Below are 27,747 nucleotides of genomic sequence, written 5' to 3'. Positions count from 1 at the left end.
AATTACCCATTTCACCATATCTGTATATGGTAATAGTTGTTGCCTTAGTTTCCAGTGGCGTGGGTTTCTCTTCTTCCAGTAGGTTATACATGGCTTCCCAAGATGTGGTTCCTCCGTCTTCGCTGCAGGTGGTATCAGAGAAGAGTGGTGTCATGTCCGATTTCTTAGACGTAGTAGCTTTTCCCTTCTTCGCCATCTTTTCAAACATTGTTTCCTTCGAAGGTTCCCTGAAATTAAGCAATGGAGATTATTGGATAAGCACACAAAGTGAAAATGCGATGATTCAATTAATTCTGAAAGATGACAAGGAAGAAGCTTTTATTAAAAAATGCAAATGAAAAGATATCAAATAATGTCGAGCCATTTTAACCATAAATGCCATTAAAACTCATTAAATTTGCACTAACATCTTTTCAATATTTCCTTTACTACTCATTTAAACCATCGCATCACAACTGGGTAAGAAATACTTTGAGTTGATGAGTTAAAGTGTGTGATACTGATTATGCGATTGCGATAAACATTATCACAACATAGCACTTTTGATTATGCATTATTTTGAAGTTATTTAGTATTTTGCGACATGTGATGTGAGCAGCGTACCTTTTATCTTTTTGAGCGCATTTCGTTTGAATGAATAATTATTGCATAAAGTGACTTTTTACTATGCGTCGGACGTGATCTAAGTTATAAAAAAATTTCGCATACTTCCGTTGGGTTCGGGTCATATCGCATTTCGTAACTTTTCGTGGTTCATGAGATTGGCCTTTTTGTGAAATTCACAATGTGATGAGTGTTTGGCTTATTATGTCGTAATATCACAAATCACGTATTCTAAAGGTTTTGCTTGTTTATGCTTTTATGAATGCCGCTATGTGATTGCAGTAGGTATTTTATTTTGTGAGAAATGCTTTTAAGCCTTAGTTTTAATGAAAAGTTTAATGTTACCATAAGTCTATTACGGTGGTCCCTCTTGTCGCAATTCATAGATCCTGATTGTTAATTAACCTTTGACACACATGGTCTAGCGATATACGATAAAGCAAAAATAGCTAGTCACAAAAGGATTTTTTTTTATAACTTTAACGAGTATGTTTTTTTATTATTATTTATGAGGAATAAAGAGAGTGGGGCTTTGCCAGAGCAGCCCTGTTTACATCATACTTGTACAACTGTAACTGCTATTCTATCTGAGCTTTAGCATGGGATTTCTACAAATCTATCCTCGTTTATGAACAGCAACCCTTTATCCAAAGCGCTCCCTTTGTTAGCCATCGAATCCGCTTCACTATTTGAGCTTCTAAGTATATGATAGAATTTGTAGGAAGCAAAGAAAGAGAGGACTCTTTTCAGTCTTTCTAGCGTTCTGTTAAGGCCTGCATTTCTGAATTGCTCTCCAGCGTTCAACTTCTTTATGAGAATCTCCGAGTCTCCAAATACCTGTATATCTCTGATCCCTTTTTCTCTGGCAATTTGACATGCTTTAAGAAGGCTGAGCAGCTCTGCTTGATTGTTGGTCTTCAGGCCAAGACCCCAGTAGAAAGTGTCACGGGAGACCCCATCTGGGGAATAGATGATCCCTCCGGCACCCGAGGGGCCGGGGTTTCCTTTGGAAGCCCCATCAAAGAAGATTGTGTGGGAATTTTGAGCTCTCCACCAGTGCTGGAATGTTTCATCAGTGTCTCTCTTTTTCCAGATTGGGGGCTCTGTTTGAGGAGAGAGAAGGTTCTTTCTGCTTTGAAGATCAAGTGATCCGAGCCACCTCTTCTCAACCGGCTGGAGTGTTGTGTCCTCTTTGTGATACTGCTGCTGAGCCGCTTCTAGGAGGAGAGTTCTGGCTTTTGCTGCTACTTGCAAGGGAGTGTGATTCAGGTCATTAAAAATCTTCTGGTTACGAGCCAACCAAATCTGCCAACAGACAAACTTGGGCAGGGCATTCCAGACTTTGCGCCAAAGCGATTTATGAGGAATACGATGTGGGTAAAGATGACTCCATTCTGCGAAAAGATCCGGGACAGAGATCTGAGTGGGAGAGCTTATGCGAAAATCTTGGAGCATTAGATCCCAAACTTCCTTTGCGAACAGGCAATCAATGAATAAATGTTGGGCTGTCTCGGCGTTACACCTGCAAAGAGCGCACCAGTGTGGGCCAACAAACTTTCTTTTTGCCAGATTGTCATCGGTTAGTATCTTATTATGAATCAATGTCCAGAAGAAAAAGTTGACTTTTGGGAGAGCTAGGGGTTCCCATACATTTTTCCAGAACGCGGCACTGTGCTTGTTGTTTCCTGTTGTCTGAAGCGCTTTATAACCCTCTACTATTGTGTATTCCCCAGAATGGCCCCAGCCCCATCGGTCTTGCATTGAGCGATGTATCGGAGCTGCATCTTCCATCAGTTCGAGAAATGTGTTCAGTTGCGTTTGCAGATGGGCAGGGGGATCAGGGAATGCCCAACCGGTCCATTCGTCTCTTTGATCCCAAGTGGAAATATAAAAAATGCTTAGCTTGCCAACTGATACTAGCCAGTCCCTTAAATCGGAGATCTCCTCATTTTCGATTAGTGGATTTTGCCCCATTATACGATCCTGCCAGAGGCGAGTATGCTTGCCGTTCCCTGGAATTCTGTAAGCATTTCTTTTGAAGAAATTACTACTCTTATAACAGAGTTTCCACAGCAGCGTACTGTTGGCTGTATATCCCAGCTGGAGGTTTCTGAAATCAGCTTTATTAGTGTATTTTGACCTCAATATGGCACTTATAGGATGACTTGGTTCTTTAATCATCTTCCACAAGATTTTACTGCCCAAGGCAAGGTTGACCAGGGAGGGGTCGCGAATTTGCAATCCTCCTTCATCGATGGGTTTCTTGACAGTATCCCAGTTTACCAGGTGTTGCTTCTTATCATTGCCCCTGCCTCCTTGCCAGAGGAAGTCTCTGAGGAAAGAGGAGATTTGATCCATGACATTTCTGGGGGCGAGCAAGAAAGCTGCTTGGTAAATTATTAAGGAAGACAACTGAGATTTTATTAAAATGACCTTACCTCCTTTTGTTAACCAGTATCCTCCCCATTTCGATATCTTGGTTTTGAATTTGCATATTATGTCGCTCCAAAGCGACCTCTTGTTCACTCCTGAGATTATGGGAAGCCCAAGATATCTGATTCTATCCCATTGGGAATGCCCTTTGAATCCAAGAGTGTTAGCTATAATGTTGAGCTCCTATTGATCAGTATTCCAGCTGTAGACTTCGCTTTTTCTTTCATTTACCAAAGCTCCTGAGACTTTGCAATAGTTTCTGATGACCGTGTCGAAGGCCTTTGCTATTCTGGTTGAGGCGCCCCCCAAAAGAATCGAGTCATCTGCAAAGAGTGCATGATTCAGAGGGTTTACTCTGCTGGTGGGTTTGAGGCTGGGAAGGGATCCTGACAGTCTTTCAGTTTCGAGTTTTCGACTTAACGATTCAGCCATTATGATGTATAGAAAGGGGGAGAGCGGGCATCCCTGCCTGATGCCTCTCTTGGCTTTGAAGAAGTTGGCAGGCCTGCCATTTATGAGGGGAGCTATCCATGGGTTATTCGTGCAGGCTTTTATGAGGTTAACAAACTGTGTGGAAAAGCCAAAGGAGAGCAAAACTTTGCTGAGGAATGTTCTGTTGACTCTGTCAAACGCATTCGCCATGTCTAACTTTATGAGCATACCTTTCTCTTTTCTCTGCTTGCTTGAATGTATGGTCTCCTGCACTTGGATGACGTTGTCCAGTATGTGTCTACCTTCCACGAAGCCTCCTTGGGAGCTAGAGATAATTCGAGGAAGCAAGGGCTTTATTCTGTTGGCCAACAGCTTTGCCAAGATCTTATAGGAGGCATTACATAACGAAATTGGCCTGAATCTGGCAAAGGTTTCCGGGTTAGAGTCTTTGGGAATCAGAGCTGAGTAGGTTGAGTTGGTGCTGCCACCTACTTTAGCTTTTTTCATGAATCCCTTTATCATCTTTTGAAGATCATATTTTATGATATCCCAGCATACTTTGTAGAAATGAATGGTGAATCCGTCCGGTCCGGGGGCCTTGTCAGAATCCATAGACCAAATAACTTTGATTATTTCTTCCTCTGAAGCAGGTTTGCAAAGATCAGAGTTGTCCTCCGGAGAGATTAAGGAAGGGATGTGGGTGAGGAATTCTGCTTCATCCACTTCTTCACCTTGAGCATCCGGATTGTAAAGATTTTGGAAGTGTATTTCAGCTGCTTCTTTGACTTGTTGAGAGCCCTTGCAGGTTTGGCCCGTCGATGTCTTAATTTCTGCTATATAATTCCTTGACAATCTGGCCCGGTACTGCCGATGGAAGAAAGAGGTATTGCGATCCCCGGCTTTTAGCCACAGACTTCTAGACTTTAATCTCCAGTATTCTTCCTCTTTTCTGAAGGATTGGTAGGCTGCTCTCTGCGCTTTTGTTTCCATGTCCAGGAGATCTTCATTAATATTTTTGCTTTCCATGTCGTTTTGTAGGGAGTGCAAAGCCTGGACTGCTGCAACTCTTTGGGAGATGGGGTTGGGGATTGGTTTCTTGATCCAATCCTTCAAAGATTTTTTGGTGAGTTTCAGCTTTTGCTCCCAAACGAAGCTTAGTGAACCTGTAATGGAGGAGGCCCAAGCTGCTTTCACCATCTCAAAGAAGCCCTCCCTTTCGATCCATTGTGGAGAAAAACGAAATGGAATGGGACCCAAATCCTCTTCATCTTCTAAACAGAGCTGAATTGGCTTGTGGTCAGAGGATAGCTTGGGCAAAAAAAATTTTGTTATGATTTTCTTATTCATGAGGAGAGAGGTTTGCACAAGAATTCGGTCCAAACGAGCTGAATGTGATCTGTTTCAGTTTGGTTGTTTGACCAGGTGAATAGACCTTGTGTTGGGTTAAAATCTTGCAGATCCCATTGCTGAGCAAGCTCTTCCACTACACCCACCATGGGATCCTTGGAGTTGGTACCTCCTCTTTTTTCTTTGGCTTTCAAAACGATGTTGAGATCTCCAGCAAGAATGATGTTGTTGGGGATTTCCTGCTCAAGAAACGCTGCCAGAGAGTTCCGACAGTCTCTTTTTTCGGAGTAATTGACAGGGACATATAGATTGACAAGAGAGATAGACAACTTACTTGCAATGTGGATTATTTCTGTGTATATCCAATGCAGGGTCTCGTGAGTGTTGAGCAGCTGGAATTTATCTTCGTTCCAAAGAGTTGCCAGTCCTCCCAAAGAGTCCCGAGCGCTGACAGCTATGCCTGAGCTTTTCTTCCATTTTGACTTTCTGATTTCTAGCAGAGCTTGTCCTGCTATCTTTGTCTCTTGGAGAAAGAGGATGTCTGCAGGTTCCGACTTTAAAAGGTCCTTTACTGCTTCTATTTTTGCGGGGTTCCCCAGTCCTCTGCAATTCCAAGAGACTAGCTTCATTATTTACCTATGAGCGGGGTGGAGCCACCCTTGGATGACCTGGGCCTGCTATTTCTTCCGATTGTCATTTCTATTGTGGACTTGCTCCCTTGAGTTTTGAGCCTTTCTGCTTCTTCTTCTCTTTTTTCCTTGCGGGATTTCCTTCCGACTCTTTTTATTGGTCGCTCAAAGAATTCTTCCTCTGAGGACTCTGAGCTTTCGACTGCCTTTTTCTTTATGATTTCTGCATAGGTGGGGTTAGAGGGGCTGCCTTGGGTAGCTTCAATCTGGATGTCGACCCCTCCCTCTTTGCTTGTAGGAGGGGCTTCCACATGATTCTCTTTTTCCTGGGCTTTGTTCGGTGGATCGGTCTGTGCTTCCTCCGTTCCTTTTGCAATTTCTCCCGCTTCCTGAGTTGGATTGGTGATGTTCCTATCTCCTGTTGCTGCGCTTTTTCCTGCATCTTTCTTTGCATGGGTTGTTCTCTGGACTAGGGTCCATTGATCCCCGATATGTTTTTCAGATTGCTCCTCTGCTTTCTTCTTACAATGCTTAGCAAAGTGACCGTGACCATGACAGTGTCTGCATTTAAAGGGGAGCTGTTCATAGTCGAGCTCTTGGATGTGCGTCCAACCTGCCACCGAGAGCTTGATCGCTTCAGGCAATCCTTCCTCAAGGTCCACTTCGACACAGATACGGGCGCAAGAATATTGGTCTCTTCTTACAGCCTGATCTATATATTTGCCTAGCGCGTTCCCGATGGTCTGGAACGATTTTTGATTCCAGCAATGAAGAGGCAGATGAGGGAGCCTCACCCACACCGGCACAGCAGATGGGACGTCTTGGGAGGGATCGAAGTCTGGAGTCCATTTATTTAAATACAGGCCCTGCGGCCCCATGAAGTAGGGGCCATTTCTGAATATTAAGCTTCTGTCTTCCGTGTTTTCAAATACAAAAACAAAGTACCCTTTGCCCACAAAGTAGCTCTTAACTCCGTCTTTTATCAGAGGTTTCCAGTTTCTTTGAGTCCATTCCTCCACGGATTTGGGGGAAGGCCATAAGCCTGTAAATTGGCCTATGAGACCTCTTTCTGCCAAGTTCAATGCCGCTTTGCAGGTATCCTCCTCTGGCAGGGCAACTGAAGGTATCGTATCCATTCTTTTGATAAATTTCTGCTGGGTTGCAGAAGGAGGGCGTTTTGTCCCGGAAGCAATCAAATTTCTGAAGGCAGAGACTTCAGGAGGCGGATCAGCAGGGGGGGCAGAGCCCTCAGGGATCTCCATCTGGCTGCGAGGGGAAGGGCGAGGCTGTGCGCAGGGGTGCAGCAGCCAGGGCGGCGCTGAATGGCTCCCAGAACCCTAGCTTGCAGAGCGCAGGAGTGGGCAGCGCGCGAAAAAAAAAAATAAAAAAATATATATAATAATAATAATAATAATAATAAAAATAAATAAATAAATAAATAAATAATAAAAAATAAAAAATTACTTCAGTCACAAAAGGATTTTGGCTTGATACCTTATGTTTATTTAGAAATTTATTTCTAATAATTCAAAAAGGAAGCGCTTAAGTGCTAAGTTTTTCTTGATATCCTCTTCAAAATGAAAATTCCTTTGTCTATATCAGTCTTTACTTGGTTTAAAGATAAAGTAGGGGGCTCTTGCAGATTAGCTTTTAGATGTACTCATTTGTCACAGGTAGAGCCTCTGCTGCCAACAGGCGTCCATAGCCTCGACAGGGTTACCTTTTAACCATCAATGATTCAATATCCCATCCAGATAAGAGTGCAATTTTTAGAGATAAATTCATACTCATATACTTATTCTCTTCTCTTTCTTTTTTAAACAATTTATTTTTCTTCTAAAAAATTTCCTTTTTTTCTACTTAAAAGTCATTGTCTTGGTTTGGTGGCCAAAAAGTGACAATGCCATTCACTAGTTGTAATTCAACTGAACAAGCTGGCTCATGATGAGACCCCTTGTCTTTTGATTAAAATAATCTCAAACCATTACCCTGTTTTGATATGCAGTATTGGTAATGTCATACTATTATTTCCATATGAACATGGTAAGTTAGTTATTAATGGGAGCTCCTATCTTTTAATTTTTAGTATATTTTAGAATTAAACTCTAAAAAGAGAAAAGTTTACTAGATGGGGAGAATCATTGACTCCTTAAGAGTTTCTAAATGACAATTATAGAGTTAAAGGTTCTTATATGCAGAGAATATTTGCTTCGTTAAAGATACTTTTCTTGGCTGATAATAGAACAAAGGTTTCTTTATAAAGTTGGGGTTTCACAAAGAATAAACAATTTTGGTGGAAAACAAGCAAATTTCAGAGAGATAGAACTTAGCTTATTTTTCAAATGTCATAATTATCTTCTTAACAATCTTTACTTATACAAGTGAAAAATCAAAATATTTAAAGAGATTTTATATTGGAAGGCCAAAAGTAAATATTATTTAACTTTTATTGTCCTAGGAAATGTAAAGGCAATAGTTTATAAGGGATATAAAAGGTTATATTCTATGAAAAACATTTCTTCAAAATCTGCCCATTGACAGGTAGATAATCTCTCTTGCCTGATAAATCTTGCAATAGAAATGTTGATGGGCCAATTTGTTCTGCAATTTGAAATGGGCCAAGCCACATTCTTTGGAATTTGGTATGCTTACCTCTTTCCTCGTGTGATTTATCCCACTTGAATACAAGGTCTTCGAATTGAAAAGATTTAGGATTTGCAAAATTTGTATCAAAGGAAGATTTGACTAACTCTTGATGATGTGCATGTATGATCTTGGCTTTATCTCTTTCTTCTTCGAGTTTGAGGATTTGTTATTGCCTTAATTGCATAGAAGAGGAACGTGTTTCTTCAATAAATTGAACCAGGGCTAGAGAGGGAATATCTTCATTTTTACGATGAACAACCTCTTTCCCATAGACCAAATTAAAAGGAGAAGTGCCTATGGAGGCCTTCTGTGTTATTCGATCTGCCCATAGAGAAAATGTTAAAGATTTATGCCAGTTTTTCTAACTCTGATCAATAGTTCGTTTGATGATCCTTATGAGAATTTTTTTCGTTGATTCACCTAAACCATTTCCCTGAGGATAATAGTTAACAAAATATTTATGTTTAAAACCTCTTTTGAGAGAAATTTTTTTCATAGAATTGCCTATGAAATAGGATTCATTTTCAAACATGAGGGTAGTTGGTAGGCCAAATTTGGTAATTATAAATTGATCAATGAATTCAATGATGTTTTCAGAATTAGCTACCTTGAGTGGAATTGATTCCACCCACTTAGTGAAGTAATCAGTTGCTGTAAGGATATATTTATGCTGCTTTCAAGAGTGAGGAACGATGTCACCTATTATGTCTAGTCCCCATTGTTCAAATGGTTGTTCAGTGTTGATAAGATGTAATGGTAACGCGGGTTGTCTTTGTCTTCCAGCAGTTGTTTGAAATTTTTTTCACTTCCTTACATACTCGTGTGCATGCTATAGGATAAAATGCACAGTGTATGGAGAATGGGGATACCCTCAAAGGTCTTCCTAGGATCTTTGGCAGACTGTAAGATTATCTGCAGCTGTCGCAAAGTTACATGCATGTCCATGAAAAATAACTAACTATCAAAGCAAGATAGATTGATTACCTCAAGCCTCTGTGTAGATTTGATGGAGAGCGCAATGTAGCTAGGTGGAAGTCTCCCGAGCCGGCTCCAGATCAAGTCCTGCACACAGAAGAGACAAGCATAATCACATCATAAAACCTTGATAATTAATACATGAATATATAAAGGACATCTAGTTACACATAACTAAGCTACTCATGCTAAAAGGTATTGGACAAAAAAGTAAATGAATGATAGTACCAACGCCACGGAGTAGACAGTACAACTAGAGTTCTATATTAATGTCGGAAGAGTGATTACAACCATCTGTTGCATCAGCCTTCCCTTACCCCTCCAGCCCCACTCTCTCTCTCCTTTCTTACTAACGTCTTATACTTAGATTTGAGACTATGCTCGACAATCAAGTAAGCTATCCTTTCAAATGATCTGACCTCCTTCACCATAGCCCTAGATTTGCTTATGTAGAAATTGAGTTACAGTTGCCAAGTTCCTCCATGAGTCTCTTAAGGTAAAAGCAATGATGTTACCATGCTTTTCAGCTCTTTCCCATTTGCCTCCTTCATTAGGATTTAGAAATCCCACAAATAGGTCGAAATTTAGATGTTTCCTTGCTTTTCTGAGTAGATTTAGGAGGGAATATAGAGATATTTATGAGTCAATTCGCTCCTTTGACCTCTATATTCTCATTAGGATCCACTAACACTATCCCTGAACCAACAAGTAGAGTTAGTAGGGTCACTAACACTCCCTTAGGCTTACAGAGAAGCTTTATAAAGCATGTTGTCAGTGTTTAGCTAGCGTTAGTGTGGAAACAAGGCTTGTGATCTTGGTCTTTGCTTCAGCTATCATGTCTTTCCCCTCTGAGCTGATGAGGGGGTCATTTTGCTGTATAACAGATGCCCCCTAAAGTATGAGATCAGAGGCTGCAATGATGGCCAAAATACTTTACTTAACTGTAATTTTCCTTCTTCGACAAAAAGAGAGAGAGGATCGGAGCTTCGGGTGGTATGGGAAACCTGATACAACACATATATATAAAACAACTAAAATAATGTCTTGAGTCGGGCATTCCCATGCTTAGTAGTTATGTCAGAGTGATTTTCTCATAAAAGAGATATGACGATGTTGGTCGTCGATAAGCACAATGCGGATCCGGTGTCATAATAGGATCATTTTGATGAGCTGTCTCCAAAAAACAATATATGCAACTTGGGAGAGGAAGCAAGACTGAGTGATGTAAGCCTCTACCCAAGGTCTTGATTTCCACTTCACCGAACAACATAGATCGATACATGTGAATATATGCGTTGATGTCGAACATGCACGAAATCATCTGATTACTAGTTAATAATGGAGACCATTAACAAACGCGAGGAAGGCCACCAATAATGGTGATGGTCTCCAAGATGCACAGTACAATCTAACGAGTGTGAAAGATGTTTTTGTCGTCGAACACCCGTAGAATCGCTTAACCAGGAGCCAATAATGAGAACCCTTGATCAAACACAAGGCGACCTACCACTAATGTCTGCAAGTACCAAGGCACTGAATGTGTTTTTGGGTTGTCTTCCTAGATGGAGTGTTGAAGTCGATATGAATATACATGTCGAAAGGTAGGCAATAATGTGTCCTACATCAATCAACATGAAACAGGACAAGAATGATTTGTTTTTTGAGGAATCTTTGAGCATTGGGCCTAAACGACAAAGGGCATGATGAAAGGATATGCTTGATGGGTTGATGGAGGAAAAAAAAGGTTAACCCTTGAACAATAGAAGGCACGACAACAATTTTAACCATGCAGCACTAGACTCATGAACACCAAAGAGTGTTAGGATACAAAGATGCAAGAACATCGGGGTATTTAGGCTAAAACTCATAGGATGGTAGGATTCATATTGAGAGGCCGTCGCAAGGAAGGTTTATCTGAGGGAGTACCATGTTCAAGGGAACGAATGCTGCCAAACCACGCTTTCTAATACTGAATGCATTTGTATTGTCTAATTTCCCCATCTGATTAGTTTAATGAGTCCAGACAGGTAAACTTGTCGATCTTTTCATATTTGAAGAGTCTGAAAAGGATCGCAAAAAGAGCGACTCTATGCCCTATCTGATTAGTTTAATTAGTCTAGATAGGCAAACTCGTCAATATTTTCATGTTTAAAGAGTCTAAAAAGGATCGCAAAAAGAGCTACTCTATATCTTGTCTATTGAATTTAATGAGTCCACATGAGACAACTCGGTGGTATTTTCATATTTAGAGAGTCTGAAAAGATTGTTAAGAACGACTCCAGGGTGGTCCCTTTATCATAGTTGTTAATCGGGTGCGATAAAAGGTTAATAGTATACCGGGATCGGTTACTTTTCTGTGAGTTAATCTATTGAATCCAGATAAAGAGAAATTTGTGTTCAATAGATGTTGACCTCATTTTGTTATGAGTACGAGGAGACGGGCTAAACTCATTTTTCGTCTTGTATTTTTAATGAGTCGCGCGATGATAAACTCAATACCTTCATCAAATTTAACGAGTCAAATGAAGAAAACTCAAAGTATCTTTTTCAATTTATTGAGCAAGGAAAGAGAGGTTAAATAACTGCTCATTACTTCTTCGTAGATTTAATGAGCCCGAAGAAGGGGAAAAACTCGGGGATTTTTTCGATTTCAAGAGCGAGAAATGGTCCCAAAAAAGCAAGTGCTCTGGTTGCTGCCGTAGATTTTTAACAAGCCCAGGGACAAAAAACTCGGGATTTTTCAGTTTAAAGAGCGAGAAAAGTACCTAAAAGAATGCTTGGATCATCTTTATAAATGTTTAACGAGCCTAAAGAAAAAACTTGGGATATGTATATGTTTATATATATATATATATATATATATATATATATATATATATATATATATATATATATATATATTATTTTTTTTGAGCGAGAAAAAAATGGCCTAAAAAGAATGCTCTAATGATCTTTTTTCAGTTTAATGAGCTATAAAAAGAGTGAAAAATAGTAGCTCGGACCGTCGTCGTATGTGTTTAACGAGTCCAACGATGACAAACTCGGGGATTTTTCAGTTTTTTTTTGAGAGAAAATATCCCATAAAAGAAAAGCGCTCATCGAGAATTGCATGCAGTGCTTTACTACTTTTCATTCCTGAGGGTACTTTCATCAAAAGCATAAAAAAGGTAAAAAAAAGGGAGCAATTCCCATCCACATGGGTTCATGCACGATAAAAAATCATGGGGAATGGACTACTTCCTCTTTAATGATTCCAAAAAATCATGTCTCCAAAAATAAATATAAGGAAGTTCTTTGATCTTTCACATTCACCATTTTCACTATTTGAGAATTGTGAGAGCGTTTTGGAGCCAAAGAGGAGCAAATTTTTCACGGACCATTGCAGGAGATCTGGGAAACCATTCGACGTGTCGTCAGTCCCAGGTAGAGGCCAAAACCTTGCTTTATGCATTTCTTAACCTTTATTATCAGTTTATGGGGTGATTTTTTGTAGATCTGAGGTGCCCTAAAGCAGTATTTGTGCACTAACGCCCTTTGGCTAGCTTGTAGGGAGCGTTAAACACTCTATACGACCTGCTGGAGGGTGTTAATCCTCCCTGCATACCATTAGGGGGAGCGTTAGAGCTTGAGGGCGCAGTTTAAAACCTCAAGCAATGAATCCTGAAGTTGTATTGCCCCATTTTGATTGATTTTTGGGTTATTTTGCACAAGTTTCAGGCCATAATGACTAGCCTATGGAGAGAACGAACCCATGATAGCCAGGAATTGCTGATGCGAAACAATCCAGCATGCACACTTGCTTTGCGCTGCTACGGTTTATTGAAGTATGCAAAGTTGGAGCTGATGAAAGGGCAAGAGGATTTATTGAGATGGATTATCCAGCGCTGGGATGAACACGAGCAAGTGTTCAGGATTGTAGATCATGAGCTGGCTATTGACCGTGATGACATATATTTTTTAACTGGTCTGTCGTGCCGTGGGGCACAAGAAAACCTCACCAAGGGTAGGCTTGATCCACGATCTACCCTAGAGCTGGTGCAACCATACTGCATCCATGAGAGTGGACTTGTCGGCAACAGAGTCCCCACAGAGAGGATAAGGTCCAGGTCTATGAGGGCCATTTTATGGTTGATTGTGCGGTTGGCGGGGTCAAAGAGTCCCCATGTTGCGACAAAGGCCCAATTGTTTCTTGAAGTTGACTGTGTCCAGCCACAGATGTTCAACTGGTGTGAAGCATTGCTTCGCTAGTTGAAGGCAGAGTTAATTGCATGCAAGACTCGAACCCAACAAAGTTTTGGGTATGGTACTCTCGCGGTCTCATTCATTCTTGAGAGGGTGCCTGTTATATGCCCAAGGATGAGCTTAGGTCCCTTTGATCTGAGGGAGCTGAGACAGGGGCGATAGTCATCACTTGATCCGCGCACAGGAGGTGGATCGATCCGACATTTCTTCGAGGAAGATTTCTTCCAATGGCTTCGTGCCTAGATCATGATGATTGATGACTATGCTTATGAGGGCATGGACTTAATCGGTGACCCTGACTTGATGCTGCCGCCTGAGACCAACTGGGGTCCTCAAGGTGAGAATGGTTTTTGAAAGTACTTCAAGTATTTTTTAGCTTTTGAATGTTTATGTGATGTTTTTATGGGTGAGCAAGTATTGACATGAAGGTTTATGCTTAACATAGATGTGGCGCCATTACGACCTGCGGGCGAACTCCGCCATATGCGACGAGGAGGCCATTTATTTGCTGAGGGGTGTGGTGATGTTGACAGTCTTCACGAGGTTCTGAGGAACCTAGAGGGCTTGAGCATGGGTGTCCCCCCTGCTATGAGGGAGATTCTCGCTCATATGCAGCGGCACACAATTGGTGTACCTGAGCGGTTTCTAGTTCCTCTTCGGAGGATAGCTGGAGCGGTTTTAGCATTTCAGGAGTAGTAGGTTCTTTTTAGCAGGTGTTTTGGCATAGCAAATGGGTGTTTGTAGCTAGGCATAGTAGCCATTTTGTACTTAAAACATCCATGTTTTGCAATATTTCGATGTAAAAGACTGGATATATATATATATATATATATATATATATATATAGACAGTTGGGAATTTTGATGGCGTAAATGTTTTTTAAATGTTTTTGTAAAATTTTTAACTTCATAAATTTTTACTTTTCATGCATGCTTCTATAGTGAATGAGACAGATTCCAATCTAACACGTAGTTTGCTAATGAATCAACAACTATATTAAATTCTCTAGGAATATGTTCATATGTGCAAACTTCAAATTAACGTTCCAAGAGTCGTACTCTCAGATAATGACGTAACAAGGTTGGATTACGAATGTGATAATGATTTGTCAATTGCATAACTAGTTGAGAGTCTAACCTGACCACCAGATTGGAGATGTCTCTTGACGACGCTTCAGTGAGAAGTGAAATTATGGACATGTACTCAACAATATTGTTGGTGGCGGTACCTAGAAAGACTCCTTCGGAACAAAACAATTCCGACTCAGGTGTGTAGATGATCCAAGCAGTTGATGCAATGTGCCCTGTGTGACGACTAGCACCATCCGCGTATCCTACATATGCTAAGGGTAGCGAAGACATATGCATTGCGAGAAGGATGTATGAGCCAAATACTCCAATAAATACCAAAACAATCCAATCACACCCAAAAAGGGAAGAAAAACTTATAAATACATAAAATTACAAAGCACATGCCGAGTGCAATACTAGGCATAATAATTTTTCAGATAGAGCTCATTTCCGGGCTCGGTGAGCGGGACTCCTTCCCAGTCCTGAAGTTCATATGCCCCTTTTGAGAGGGATTTCTTGACGACATAGGGAGCTAGCCCCCAAGAGGTCAAGTTTTTTTTTATCATAGAGCAAAACAAGATCTCCCTCTTGGTAAGACCGAGGCTTGACCTTTTTGTCATATTGGGTTTTTACCTGACCCTTGTGAGCCTCAAGTGCCAATTCGGCATCTCAACAGGTTTCATCCAGTTGATTGAGGTATAACAGGAACTCTTCATGAATAGTAGTGCTGGGTAGGTGTTCAACGACTATTTGTAGGGAAGGGATCTGACACTCGATGGGTAAAACTGCTTCCAGGCTGTAATCCAGTTGAAAAGGTGTAAATCCCATGGCAGTTTTTACTGAAGTTCGGTATGCCCATAGCACCGAATATAAAATTTGATGCCAATTGGTTTTATGATTTCCTACCAACCTACAAATCATGGTCTTTAAGACACCATTGACGACCTCTACTTGACCATTAGCTTGGGGGTAGTAGGAGGATGATTGATCTTGGCAAAAACCTAGCAACGATGTTAAGTCAGACATCATGTGATTATGGAAATGAGACCCATGGTCTGTAACGATCATGTGGGGTACACCGAAGTGACAGATAAATTGATTAAACAGGAATAGCGCTGCGATTTCCCCATCGTCCTGGTAGGTGGGAAGGGATTCAGCTCATTTCATGAAATAGTCCACAACTACTATGATATAGTTGTGTCCAACAGAGGAAATGGGATTGCAAGTTACGAAGTTTATACCCCATTTGGAAAAGGGGCTGACGGAGATAACTGGGTGCAGTAGGGCTGGAGGAGTGTGCACTTTCTTTTTGAACACTTGAAAAGCATGGCATTACCGAATGGCCTTGACACAATCTTTGAATAAGGTCGGCTAGTAGTAGCCTGCGCACAGGATTTTCTATGCAGTAGATATGCCAGAAAGATGACCACCACATGCCCCAGCATGGCAGTCATTTAAAACATGTTCGTCTCTTCATGAGTGAGGCAACATCGAAGAACTGTATCTGCACCACGACGATATAACGTATCATTAATCACTAGATAGTGTTGTGCTTGGTGGTGGATGTGACGACGGTCACTTGTCAATAGTTCGGGGTGGAACCGATTTGCTTGGAGGTAGACAAGAATGTCATCGTACCAAGACTCAGTGGTGCCAATAAGATAGACAACTTCATCTGGAAGAGGATCGTGGGCTATCTCGTTAGGATCGATAATGGGAAGGTCTGAAAAAAGTTTGACGAAGACTAAGGAGTTCTTCGCCTTGGCAGTTGTGAAAACCAAATCAAATTGTTGGAGGATCACTATCCATTTCGAATATTTTCCTCCAACTACTTGACGAGACAAAATATGTCTCATGGGATTCTCCAAGGCGATGACAATAGTTTGTTGCAGCAGGATGTAGTGTCGTAATCGGTTGACAACAAAGACGACTGCCAATGACAGGTTTTCCACATGTGAATATCTGAGTTCCGGCCCAGCCAGGCCTTTGGACAGATAATAGATCACATGTTCACTTCGGTCATCATGAGTTTGAACCAAGACCATTGCGAGACAGGACGATGAGGTTGCCAGGTATAGAAGAAAGTCACAGCCGTAGTTGGGAGCACAAAGGAGTGGGGCTGATATAAGCACCTTTTTTAAGGCATCAAATGATCGTTGAGCTTTATCATCCCACAGATATGACACTCCCTTATTAAGTACATGCATAAATCCTTTCGTCAACTCAGCATAGTTTACAATGAACCGTCGTAAAAAGTTTGCTTTCCCTTGCAAATGTTGGAGGTGTAGAACGGATTGTGGTTTGGGCAATTGAATAATTGTCTTTACCTTATTGGGATCAACCCTAATCCTGTACTTGGAGACAATGAATCCAAGTAAGTGTTCAGACTCGACAAAGAAAATGAATTTATGCAGATTCAAACGAATGTTGTAAAACCAACACCTAATAAAGATGGCTCTTAAATGGTTTAGGTGTTGCGTTCGTTGCTTGGAATGGGCTGGAAGGTCATCCAAGTAAGCTTGAATGATATGCTTGATATCGTGAAATCCGTAGTCCATGGCTCTTTGGAAAGTTTCTCCAACATTCTTTAAACCAAATGGGAGTTTGCGATAGGAAACGATGCCCCACGGGCAGATGAAGGCGGTTTTGTGCTAGTCTTTGGGTTTTATAGCAGTATGGGTGTAAACTGAGAATCCATCCATGAATGAAAATGATTCACAACTGGTGCAATCGTCGATGATTTGATCGATGAATGGTGTTGGATAATTATCCTTGGGACACGCGGCGTTCAAGTCTCAATAGTCGACACATACGCGGATGGTTCCTTTTTTTTTTTATCAACAGGAACCAGATTGGAAACTCATTTCGTTAAAGGAACAGGATAGACGAAACAAGCATGTAACAACTTTTCCACTTCATTTTTGATGGCTTCCATTTTACGGGGATGGACTGGTTAAAACCTTTGACGAACAGGTTTAGCATTGTCGTAAAGCTTGATCTCATGCTCGACAATAGATAGATCTATGTTGGGTATTTCCTCATAAGACTAGGCGAATACATCACAGAATTCCTTAAAAAGGCAGGTGAAGCTTGCAATTTCCTCAAGATTGCAATCCGCTCCATTTTGGATGTTTTCCATGATGCCTACCTTGACAAAAATATCGATGAGCAATGTCTTTTAAATATTGCCCATGTTTCCTTCCGCCTCTAAAGTTTGGATAGTCGTATAGGGTGAGGAAACGATTTTTGGTATGTCAGGTGACAGGATTTGAAGAGGCATCATGTCCGAATCAGGTATCGAAACACGATGGTGCGAGTCCTCCCAAGGTCGCTCTTCTAAACTCATGATTTCTCTAATAGATTCGTTCGTAGGTAGGACTTGATTGAGTGGATCGAAAGAAGGAGTCGTTATGGGAGGGGTAGTGGTACTGTTGGTCGTAACCAAAGTGACTGGAGATTCAGATGAAGATTGAATGGCTTGGTAGGCCAATTCAGCTGGTGATAGTGGAATTTGTTCTCCGTAAGTGTCAATGTCTGAAGGAGCCGGTAGGATCCATGGATTGGTCTGTTTATGACGAATGGATGAAAGCATATTGACTGTCTGTGAAACCTTGGGCGGATGAAGAGGGAAAGAACCCATCAGGGAAGAAGCCTTCTGTAGACCAGTACCGATACTGATGTAAGATTCAGGTACACCACCTACTAGGGATACAAATTCGCTTGGTAATGGGGAATAATCAGGGGTGCAAAAGGATAGTTGGTCCACTGTGAATACCTTTCCATCCAATGGAAATGGGATGATGTGAAAGGTAGTAAACACAATGGCCGTCATGGCATACGTCCAACTGCGACCCAGCAAGAGATTATAGTTGAGCTTTTTATCTACGACTTCTATGTCCACCGTTATCGTTTTCCCATACAAGGTGATGGGGTAACTAGCTAGGTAACCTTTTGGGATGAAAGTGTGGCCGTTGAAAGATTTAAGGGAATTCAATGGTGGGGATAGGTTTGGAGAACCCAAAGCGAGCCAACATGAAGCCGACATGACATAGGTAGATGCACCTTCGTCTATGACTATTCTATGTATACCTTTACCTTTCGAAAATATTTGCACCTGAAATGCAAGCTAGTGGGAAAGTGGAGGTTTACATTTTTCCATGTCGAAAATTGCAAGCATGGAATCCTGTGGGTTGATACCACCAATAGACAAAAGAAAAGCTTTCCTTTGTGTTGGACATGTTTGTAATACTTCGAGCACCGACATAACCGACGGCGCTTGTGCCAAGTATTCTACAATGCTGTAGTTTTAGGCGGCACGTGCAAATGTATTGTGCATTATGCGTGGAAGTGCCCCTTTAGGGAGGCGAATCACAAGGTCAGCAACCAACCTTTCGATATGAAAATCATTGGGCAGTGATGGGTTTTGACTTGAGGAAGGTTCCTCTGCATGAGCGACAAGAGCTCCATAGGATTTGGCTATTGTTTGTAGATCTACCATTTCAATGGTGTAAACGGTAGAGGGTCCTTCACCACCTGAAGGATGTTACAAAACACTGTTGCCCCCTTGCGGGGGTTGGGGTTGGTTTGCAATGAGGTGTTGCTACTGCCGAGCGGCAAAAGGATTATTAAGGACAACGGGTGTCCTACCAGTATCCTTTTTAACAATGAAATCTGTGCATTATTGAAGACGCGGGCAGCTATATGTCATGGTCTTCAACATAGATTTTGCAAGGGAATCTAGCGGGTTTATCCTTTCCATCATTACGAGGTGCATCGACCTTTTGCTTTGGGTTTTGCTGCTTTGTTGATTGTTCCTCATAAGGAGTGGCCTTTTTCTTATTCTTCTTGTTCTTACCACCAGCTTTTTGCGTAGACTGCACAAAGTTTATCGCGGTGGTAGGAAGAGCAGTTGATTTGGTAGAGGATTCCACTGACATATGGGAAATGTGACCGCTGAGTTGTTTTACAGCAGCCCCGGAGGTTGCGCCGATAATCCCATTGGCGTGCGCTCTGGGGTGCTGAGTAGCAGAAGCATTGGAGTTGCGAGGGGAATTGGCGATTATGTTGTAAAGAGGTCCAAACTGTGAATATATCAGATCTAAGTGCTGGGCACGATGTATGGATTGGTCTTTTGTGATCGCAACACCTAAGGCGACATCTTTAGCGATTTGGGGGAGTAGGGACTTGTAGAACCAGTCCACTAAGATATAGTCTGGGAGGGGAGCTTTGACTAACCTTTGCCTACGTCTCCATTCATGCATATGATCAGAGATGTGAGTGGTGGTATCCTGGCGTAATGAAGTGAGGAGTTCCATCCTAGTCTCATAGCGGATGGGTAGCTGGAAGTGCTTTAAGAATTCCATCGCTAGAGCGTCAAAGGTATTTATTGATGCACGTGGTAACTCTATGTCCCACTTGGCTGCGTTGCCAGTAAGGGTGCGGGGAAAAAGATGTAACCGGATACTATCATCGACAATGGAGTTAGAAACACACCAAAGATGATATGTGGTGATATGGGTACCCGAATCCTCCCCTTGTTTCCCTTCGAACTTGGGGATGTCTGTCGGTATTTTATGCAGGATTGGCGGCCAGAGTAAGTTATGATAGATGGGGTCATTTGTAAGTTTGTACAAGTTTGGGATATCCAACATTGCCAAAAAAGGCAGAGTGTGCGATGCCTCCAACTTGGACCAAGGTGATGACATATGACTTGAGGATCCTTGCAGTCCTCCCATCGTTTGAGTCCCAATATTATACACAGGTTGTGTGGTATAGTAGTTGCCTTGGGGTATGGATTTGTAATGTGGATTTCCATGGGGTTTGTGATGTTGGGGTATAACATTGCCCCCAGGATAAGCATTTCCCCCTTGAATCATTTGTGGTTGTGAGTAGGGTGCCCCAAAGGATTGGTTGGGACCTCCTTGAGGGTTCCTGTGCGCCATAGAACTAACCATATGTCCTTGACTGACATAAGGAGTGCTCATGTCAATTAGTGACTGACCATGCATGCTTGAAAATGGAGGGGGAACTGTTACTTTCCCGACCGGTATATGCATATTGGGAGTGCCCCTAGATACTTGAATCTAGGGGTTAGAACTATACAATGGATGTCAACCATATTGTTGGTTGAAGGGACCCACACTAACTATGCTATATTGAGCGTTATAAGGTGTTGATGCCCCGAAAATCGTTGTATCAACATTGGGGATAACCACCCGGTCCGGACCTTAGTACAACTCCTTTTCCGTTTGGAATGGTGGCTCCGACTGGGGATAATGGGACCAGTTTCCCAGAAATGGATAAACGGAATGAATGATTGGTTGACTAATCTAATGATAGGTGAATAACTTGATCTATTGGCGAAATAAAAGAACTACTACTAATCCCGGGAACTATTGTACTCTTAAAGTGTAGCGCTTGATGATCTATATTTATAAACAGGCATGTAGATGACTCTATTCAATAAATATGGACTTTTATTCATTCAAGAATTACTTTGCTTAAATAGTTAAACAAAGGGATCAGCGCAATATTGCTACACTTTATATATCATCGATACATATATGATTAAAGGAAAGGCATCCCATAAACATCCAATAGTGGAAAGAATAAAGAAATGTTGTTAAAACACATACATATATGCGATAATAGCAAATGTAATCAAATAACAATTCATATGAAAAGAATGAATTCAGACATAGATAATAGTACCATATGAGCTGCTAGACACTCCCAATATCAATCGCTACTTGAGATTCTTCCTTCAACGCAGAAATACTTTCAAACAAAGACAGTAGTGCACAATTGCATAAAAGCTTCCTTGTCAAAATTAGAATAACTGGTCCAGTTTCATAAAAGAATATGGCTGAAGCACAATAGTGCAACTTCAGTCTTTAAGTCAAGTACAAAACTTTACGACCCTTTCCAAAACAATGAAAGGGTCTATAAATACTTAATTAATCTAACTATCTACGAAACTGAAATCCTACTTAATTAGTATCAATTGATTTTGATCCTATTTTCTACAACAATCTGGCAGTCGGCGGCATGAATCATCAAGTAGGCTGTTTGCCTTTAAATCTGAGCTGACTTATCGCAAGCATCGACTCCACTTCGGGTGGTCTGTTGAGGCGAGAGCTGAGCTGGGCGGCATAGGTGGCATCCTGAATATCGGGGATAATATACCTGATTGCATCCGTAAGGCACTTGAGGGCGGCTCTCTGTGTGTGTGGTTTTACCAAGAAGAACCAATAGGTGTCCCGGGTTAAACTGTTAATTCCAGCAATTAATCTCCCCTTTTCCTCCAGATCTGGATAACATGATTGCTCCAATGTTTTCATCGCTGTCAATTTTCCTGGTGTGCATTGGGAGATCATGTTTGATAAGTAGAGAGTGTTATTGACTAATTCAACTAAATTGCTTGAAGTTGATTTGCATCTTGAAACTGCCCTCTCTGCTTTCATTAACTGGGACTGCCATTCTGTAAAGAGTATATCTTTATGTGACTCTAAAATTCTTGGTAAATTCGCCGCTTGTCCTTGATCAATATCTTGCCAGTCAAGAAATGCAGCTATCGTTTCTTCAGCTTGATCCAATTCAGTCCTAGCCTTATCTACTTTATTACTTATGGATGCCGTTAATTCACATAGTGGCTCTGCCTGGGCGATTTGTTGACATAGAAGCTTAATTTGAGCTATCAATGCAGTATTTATCTGTAGTGCTTCTACTCTGAATTCAGCTACTTGTGGAACGCCCTTTGTTTTTTCAAGCTGTGCCGATAGTTGAGCAATTTGCTCATCCTTTGATTTCAACATTTTCTCATTTGCTGCCTTCAATTGCGCCAAGGCCTCTGACAATTCTTTCTGATTTTGGATTGCACTGTGGTCAATCCTTTGTTTTTCTGCCTGCAATTGTTGAGTTAGTTGATTATTTAATTGTTGTTGTGTCAACAATCGCTGCTCTGCCTGCTCCGCTTTCTACTTTGCTTCAGTCAGCTGTGCCTGTAATAAGAAAATTTCCTGGTCCTTTGTTTTCAGTAAAAGACTAAGTTCCGATGCCTTATCTATTGTTGCTGCCGAATAGGCTCTAGCATATTGTGACAGTTTTGTCAGGTCATCAGAGGGGTCAAATTCCTCTTTCCAAACCACATTGCCCATGACCGTCTGTTCTGGGAAAAGGGAAGGTTGATCAGTCCTTCTTCTTTTACTTTGTCGTTTTACTACAGCTTTATGCCTTGGGCTGTAGAAGACATCCAAGGGAGGAATCTCTTCTACCTGCAAAATGATTTGATCGGAGGGGTCCTTTGGTATTATCTCTACTTCTTTTGAAATGGGTGGGCCGCTGGTTCCACTTTGAACCTGTTGTGAAGTGGTTTCCTGTGTGTCTGCTGCTTTTGAAGTTTCGGTGTCTTTTGAACATTCCAGACCACTAATAATAGAATCAAATTGCTGCCATTCCTGGAGCAATTTGGGGTCAATATGAGTATCCACGTTTACTTCAATGTTGGTCTGTTTCTGCTCTTTCATCTGGGTCTCCTCCCGCACTTTCTCCTGCTCTTTAGTCTGAGTTTCCTCCTGTGGCTTTTCTGGTTCTATTATTGTAACCGGAGGCTCCTTTGACTGTTGCCGTTCAGGCTCGCTTGTCGATGTTGTTGGGGTTGTTGCTAATAGATCTAGAGGCAGAGTTTGCAACCTCTGTTCTCTAAGTCTGTTAAATTCAACCAACCCTTCATCTTGATATTTCATTCTGGAAAATGCCTTAACCTGCATTATTGACTCAGCTGAGGAGAACAGGTCATCAAACATATCTTCTTTATGATCAAATTTTGACAATTTGGCCTGTTCGAGTGCATTATAGGCGACTTTGTTGGGGTCAAATTGCCTATTAGGGAGAGTTGCTAGAGTTAATGATTTCATCTTTGTAGCTTCTTTCTCTGCATGTTTGAGATCATGCAAGGTATAGACACCGCATCTCAAAGGAAAAGAGGGCCAGCCCTGCTTCTTATTTTTCTTGAGAGTCTGTGTAACACTCTCAGCAATAATCTGGTAAGCTATTTCCCTCGCCAGCAGTTTATCAGGTATGTACAAAGGCAGGACGTGAGGTTCGGCTTGGCTACCGAAAACTCTTATATAAGTGAACTTTTCCTCCCCGAACCATCTCCCTATTGATGTTCGTTTAAGCGTGCCTTGGATGTTTTGGCGGTTAAGCACAGGTAAATCACTGTTCGACAGATCGAGCTTTTAATATGAATTGATCGTAATATCCCTCTGTCTTAACGGCTTCTTTTGAAATCTGCTCTTTTGGCTTTATCGCAATCGGGCGTTGGGGAAACTTAACTCCTTATGTTGACACTTTTTGAAATCCCCGATCGCCGATAGCGATATCGCATCGCATCGGGAGTATGGGCGCTCTATAAACATATGGATAGCATACCGCCAATCGCCGATAGCGATATCGCATCGGCGAAAACCAATGGGCCATTAACTTATGCTTCCTATGTCATTGCGATATGCCATCTTGCGATCGATTTATCGCAATGATAAAAGATTGATTATTTGTATAAATATGATCAAAATGGGTTTTTCAAAAGGTTTTCATAATGTTTTTCATTTTGTTTTTCGGACCTTTTTGAACAATACAATATTGATACCAATCAAAACTAAAAGGGACCCATTTCATATGATAGTTTTTCAAAAGAAATAATGATAAGAAATGGGGGGTTGTTGTAAAGCACAACATAAGGAGTGTTGTATGTAGCACTTGTCGAAGGTATAAAGTTTGACACTAAGGGGGTGGAGCCCGACATAGGCTGGGTTCCACTCGTGGAGGGTGTCATGTGAGTGTTTGTACCTGGGACAAATGGGATAGCAGGGTTTGCCATCAACGATGTGGTGGTGACTGTCGACTGGGGAAGTGGTGGGGGACCAAAAGTGTCCAAAAAGTTCCATGACCTGTTAGTCGTTAACGGGATGGATGGAAATGTTCCAACTGAAGACACAGGGGGTATAGGTGCCACGTGAACCAAGAGTGGGTCCAACGGATTCGTGATCGGAGGGTTGTAGGGAGGAAGAAATCCTGTAGTGAAGAAATCCTTCGGTAATCTTGAATCTTCGGTTGTCCAAACAGATTTTGTGTGAGATCTTGAAGACTGATTTCCCGAAGATGGTGAATCCGATTCATTGGAGCTCGGTGGATCTTTCACAATGAGTGGAGGAAGTCCTAACAATCGTCTAGATTGACGATGAGGGTCGGATGTAGCCACGGTGACCATTAATTTTTATCAATAAATTTTATCATGATATTTGTTAAAGTCTGAATGATAACGCTCGAGTGCTTAAAAAAAAATACTAAGTGAAACAATAAAAAAATAGAGGGAAATGACCCTGTCTGGTAAGCACCGATCACTGGAGATGAAACCCAGTATCACAATGAATAATAGAGAGGACTGGCCAAATGTATAGTTACGGTTACTCTAGAGCTTCGCTCGAACCTCAGATTGAGGGGCCAAGTACTCTCGTGAAGACAAGCACCCTCCCAAAAACTGAAGACAGAGTAGGTCCATCTGTGTTAGGTACCAGGGCAGCCCACCCCAGTCACCTTGTGTAAGTCCCTAAAAGTATGGCCACTAAGGGTACCTTAGATCACAGACACTACCCGGGGGGGACATAGTCATAGACAGTACACTGTGTGGGTAGGATACCTGAGTCCCCGACTCAGCTCCGAAATCCCCGAAGGGATCGCAATACACAGAACACCCAAAGGAGTTGTAAGCGAAGGTGGGCTAGCTTCACTTACAGTTCGATGTTGTCTCATATTTAGCTCTACTTTGACTCAAGTGGTCTCGGTAGTACGAGTGCAGAAGGAATTTTCTCTCTTTTAATGACACTAGTTTTGGTTTTTGATCTTGGGAAGTTTACTCACACTGCCTATGCCAAGATCCTAACCTGAACCAATGTTTGTTTGCTCTATAAAGAGTTACTGATTGATTTTAGGTAAATTTAATGTGTACTCTTTTAGTGTCTTCTGTAGGGGTGTTGATGTATGATATGTGGTGGGACTCTCACTCAAAAATCATGCAAAATACAATGCTTGAAAATATTCAATTCGATGAAATAAGTTGTATTCTACAAGTGAGAGTCTTTCATACATTTATATTTGTTCCATGCATCCTGGTCATTATAACACATGCATAACGAACCAAAATCCTGCAATGCTTTCTAACAACTATTTGAAACCAAAATAAAGCAGATTTTAACAGGCTAAGCAGAAGAATGAATAAAAAAAGGTTGATTTTTCTTTTATAAAAACTTTTTAAGAAAGAAAAAAAAACTATTTCCTAAAAAAAATTATTTTATGACACAAATCTTGCTAACAAACTACAACTGCAGATCCTTTTTTAGTCCATGAGTAGGTTTCTGATCCCTTTGAGTTTACAGACACAGCTGCATATCAAAATTTGGGTGACTAACGCTCTGTAGTAGAGTCCACAGAGAGTTACTGGTCTACTAACACATTGTTTGTGCAGACACAGAGCTTTATAAAGTTCTGTTTGCTCTGCTAACCTACGTTAATGTGGGAAAAGAATTCAAAACAGGGCTTTGGGGATTAGATCCAAGGCTAAATGTATGAGGGAAGAATGCAGCAAGGTCTTGATGGGCCAGAAAAGGAATGTAGAAGTATGGGGCGGTCTAGAAGGGGGAGGAAACTGAGAATTGTTGTTAATTTTAGGTATGTTCTATGCTAGAGCAATTTATTTCAATTTCTTTTCCACATTAGCAATCACATTAGCATAAAGTAAACTGCAGATAGAACATAAATATAAATTGCAGAAGACAAGCCAAGACAAGAGGACACAAGATGTGGTGCTAGCCAGGGACAAACCCCACAATGTGGGGAAACCCTTGATCAATTCTTCTTTTATGTTCTTCAAAGTTTAGCAGAGAAAGTGAGAGAGATATTACATTTACAATAGAAGTCAATCACTTTGACTTTTGATATCGTCATGAGATCAGTTGAAGACATATTGCTTCAACTGATTCTCTAAGGTGACTCGTTCACCTATCATAGTGCTGCATCTCGTCTATTTGCTGCACATTATCGTGTGACACCTTGCTGTACTGTCACATGTGTTGAACCTTGATGGCTGAGCTGCTCTCATCTTCATGTTGCTCATCATGTTGCATCTTCCATGGTCTTAGTCATTATCAAGATTCCCATGCTCATGACCTCATTCATCATTATGCTGCCCATGCTCATATCATCATGCATCATTATGCTGCCCATGCTCATATCATCATGCTGCTTATTATGCTGCCCATGCTCATATCATCATGCTGCTTATTATGCTGCCCATGATCTCATACATCATGCTGTGCATACTTATATCATCATGCATCATTATGCTGCCCATGCTCATATCATCATGCCGCTTATTATGCTGCCCATGATCTCATACATCATGCTGCCTTCCTTTGGAGACAAATGCTCCTGCGGTTTTGGCAGTTCCCGATAGTTCTGACTTTTTTGGAAGTTCTGGCTTTTCTGGCAGTTCGAACAGTTCTGGCATTTTCGGCTTTTCCGGCTTTTCCGACTTTTCTGGCTTTTCTAGCTTTTTCGATATTTCCGGATTTTCCGGTATTTCTGGCTTTTCCGGCATTTCAGGATTTTCCAGCAGTTCTGGCTTTTCTGGCTTTTCCGGCTTTTCCGGATTTTCAATCTTTTGCGGCTTTTCAAGCTATTTCGGCTTTTCCGGCAGTTCCGACTTTTCCGACAGTTCCATCTTTTCTGGCTTTTCTGGCTTTTCCTTACGATCTCTCCTCCTACTAAAACCCAAAGACAAGTAGAGAGAGGAAAAGATCGAAGTGTGTGTAGAAATGATTTGAAGTCCTCTTCTATTTATACTAAAACGAAGAGGTTGAATAGACATGACTGTTGGGCTTCTGAGCCTACATAAGTTGTTGGCCGACTTAACAATTTGTCCATAACATAAATAAATTCATAACTTCATAAATACTTATCGGAATCAGATGATACTTAGATCAATCCTACACCTCTCAATGAGAGGGATCCAATAAAAATATCAACTGCCATAAATAATATGATCCGCATGGAGTTTGGCCCTATTTTCCAATTTTAACACTCCCTCTCAACTAGGGAGAACTCCATCCACTGATCCATATGTCCAATTGTACTATCTCTGCCATTAGTGCCTTGCACTACTATGCTCAGCTCTACTCAACTCTTCTCAACTCTGTTGGCTCTACTCTGTTCTACTGGCTCTGCTCAGCTCTGCTATGCTCAACTCAGCTCTGCTCAACCATGAAGAAGAATAATTGATCGAGAATGTGTCATACCATTCTCCACTCACCCGA

The 27,747-nt window shown here is 41.3% G+C and overlaps 1 protein-coding gene across 1 annotated transcript; it reads right to left on the bottom strand.

Annotated features, from left to right (window-relative positions):
- Positions 1-4,811: 4,811 nt before the first annotated feature.
- On the bottom strand, positions 4,812-5,444 carry LOC149224619 (uncharacterized). The gene has a single exon (XM_089388230.1). The coding sequence runs from the start codon at positions 5,442-5,444 to the stop codon at positions 4,812-4,814; it is 633 nt and encodes a 210-aa protein (XP_089244356.1).
- Between the last annotated feature and the right edge of the window lie 22,303 nt (positions 5,445-27,747).

This window comes from Pinus tabuliformis, chromosome Q, assembly GCF_031772625.1.
Source record: "Pinus tabuliformis cultivar Carrire ecotype Pingquan chromosome Q, CPIR1, whole genome shotgun sequence".
Taxonomy (NCBI): Eukaryota; Viridiplantae; Streptophyta; class Pinopsida; order Pinales; family Pinaceae; genus Pinus; species Pinus tabuliformis.
The sequence above is the reverse complement of the archived record's forward strand: the minus strand, read 5'-3'. Positions and strand labels throughout refer to the sequence as shown.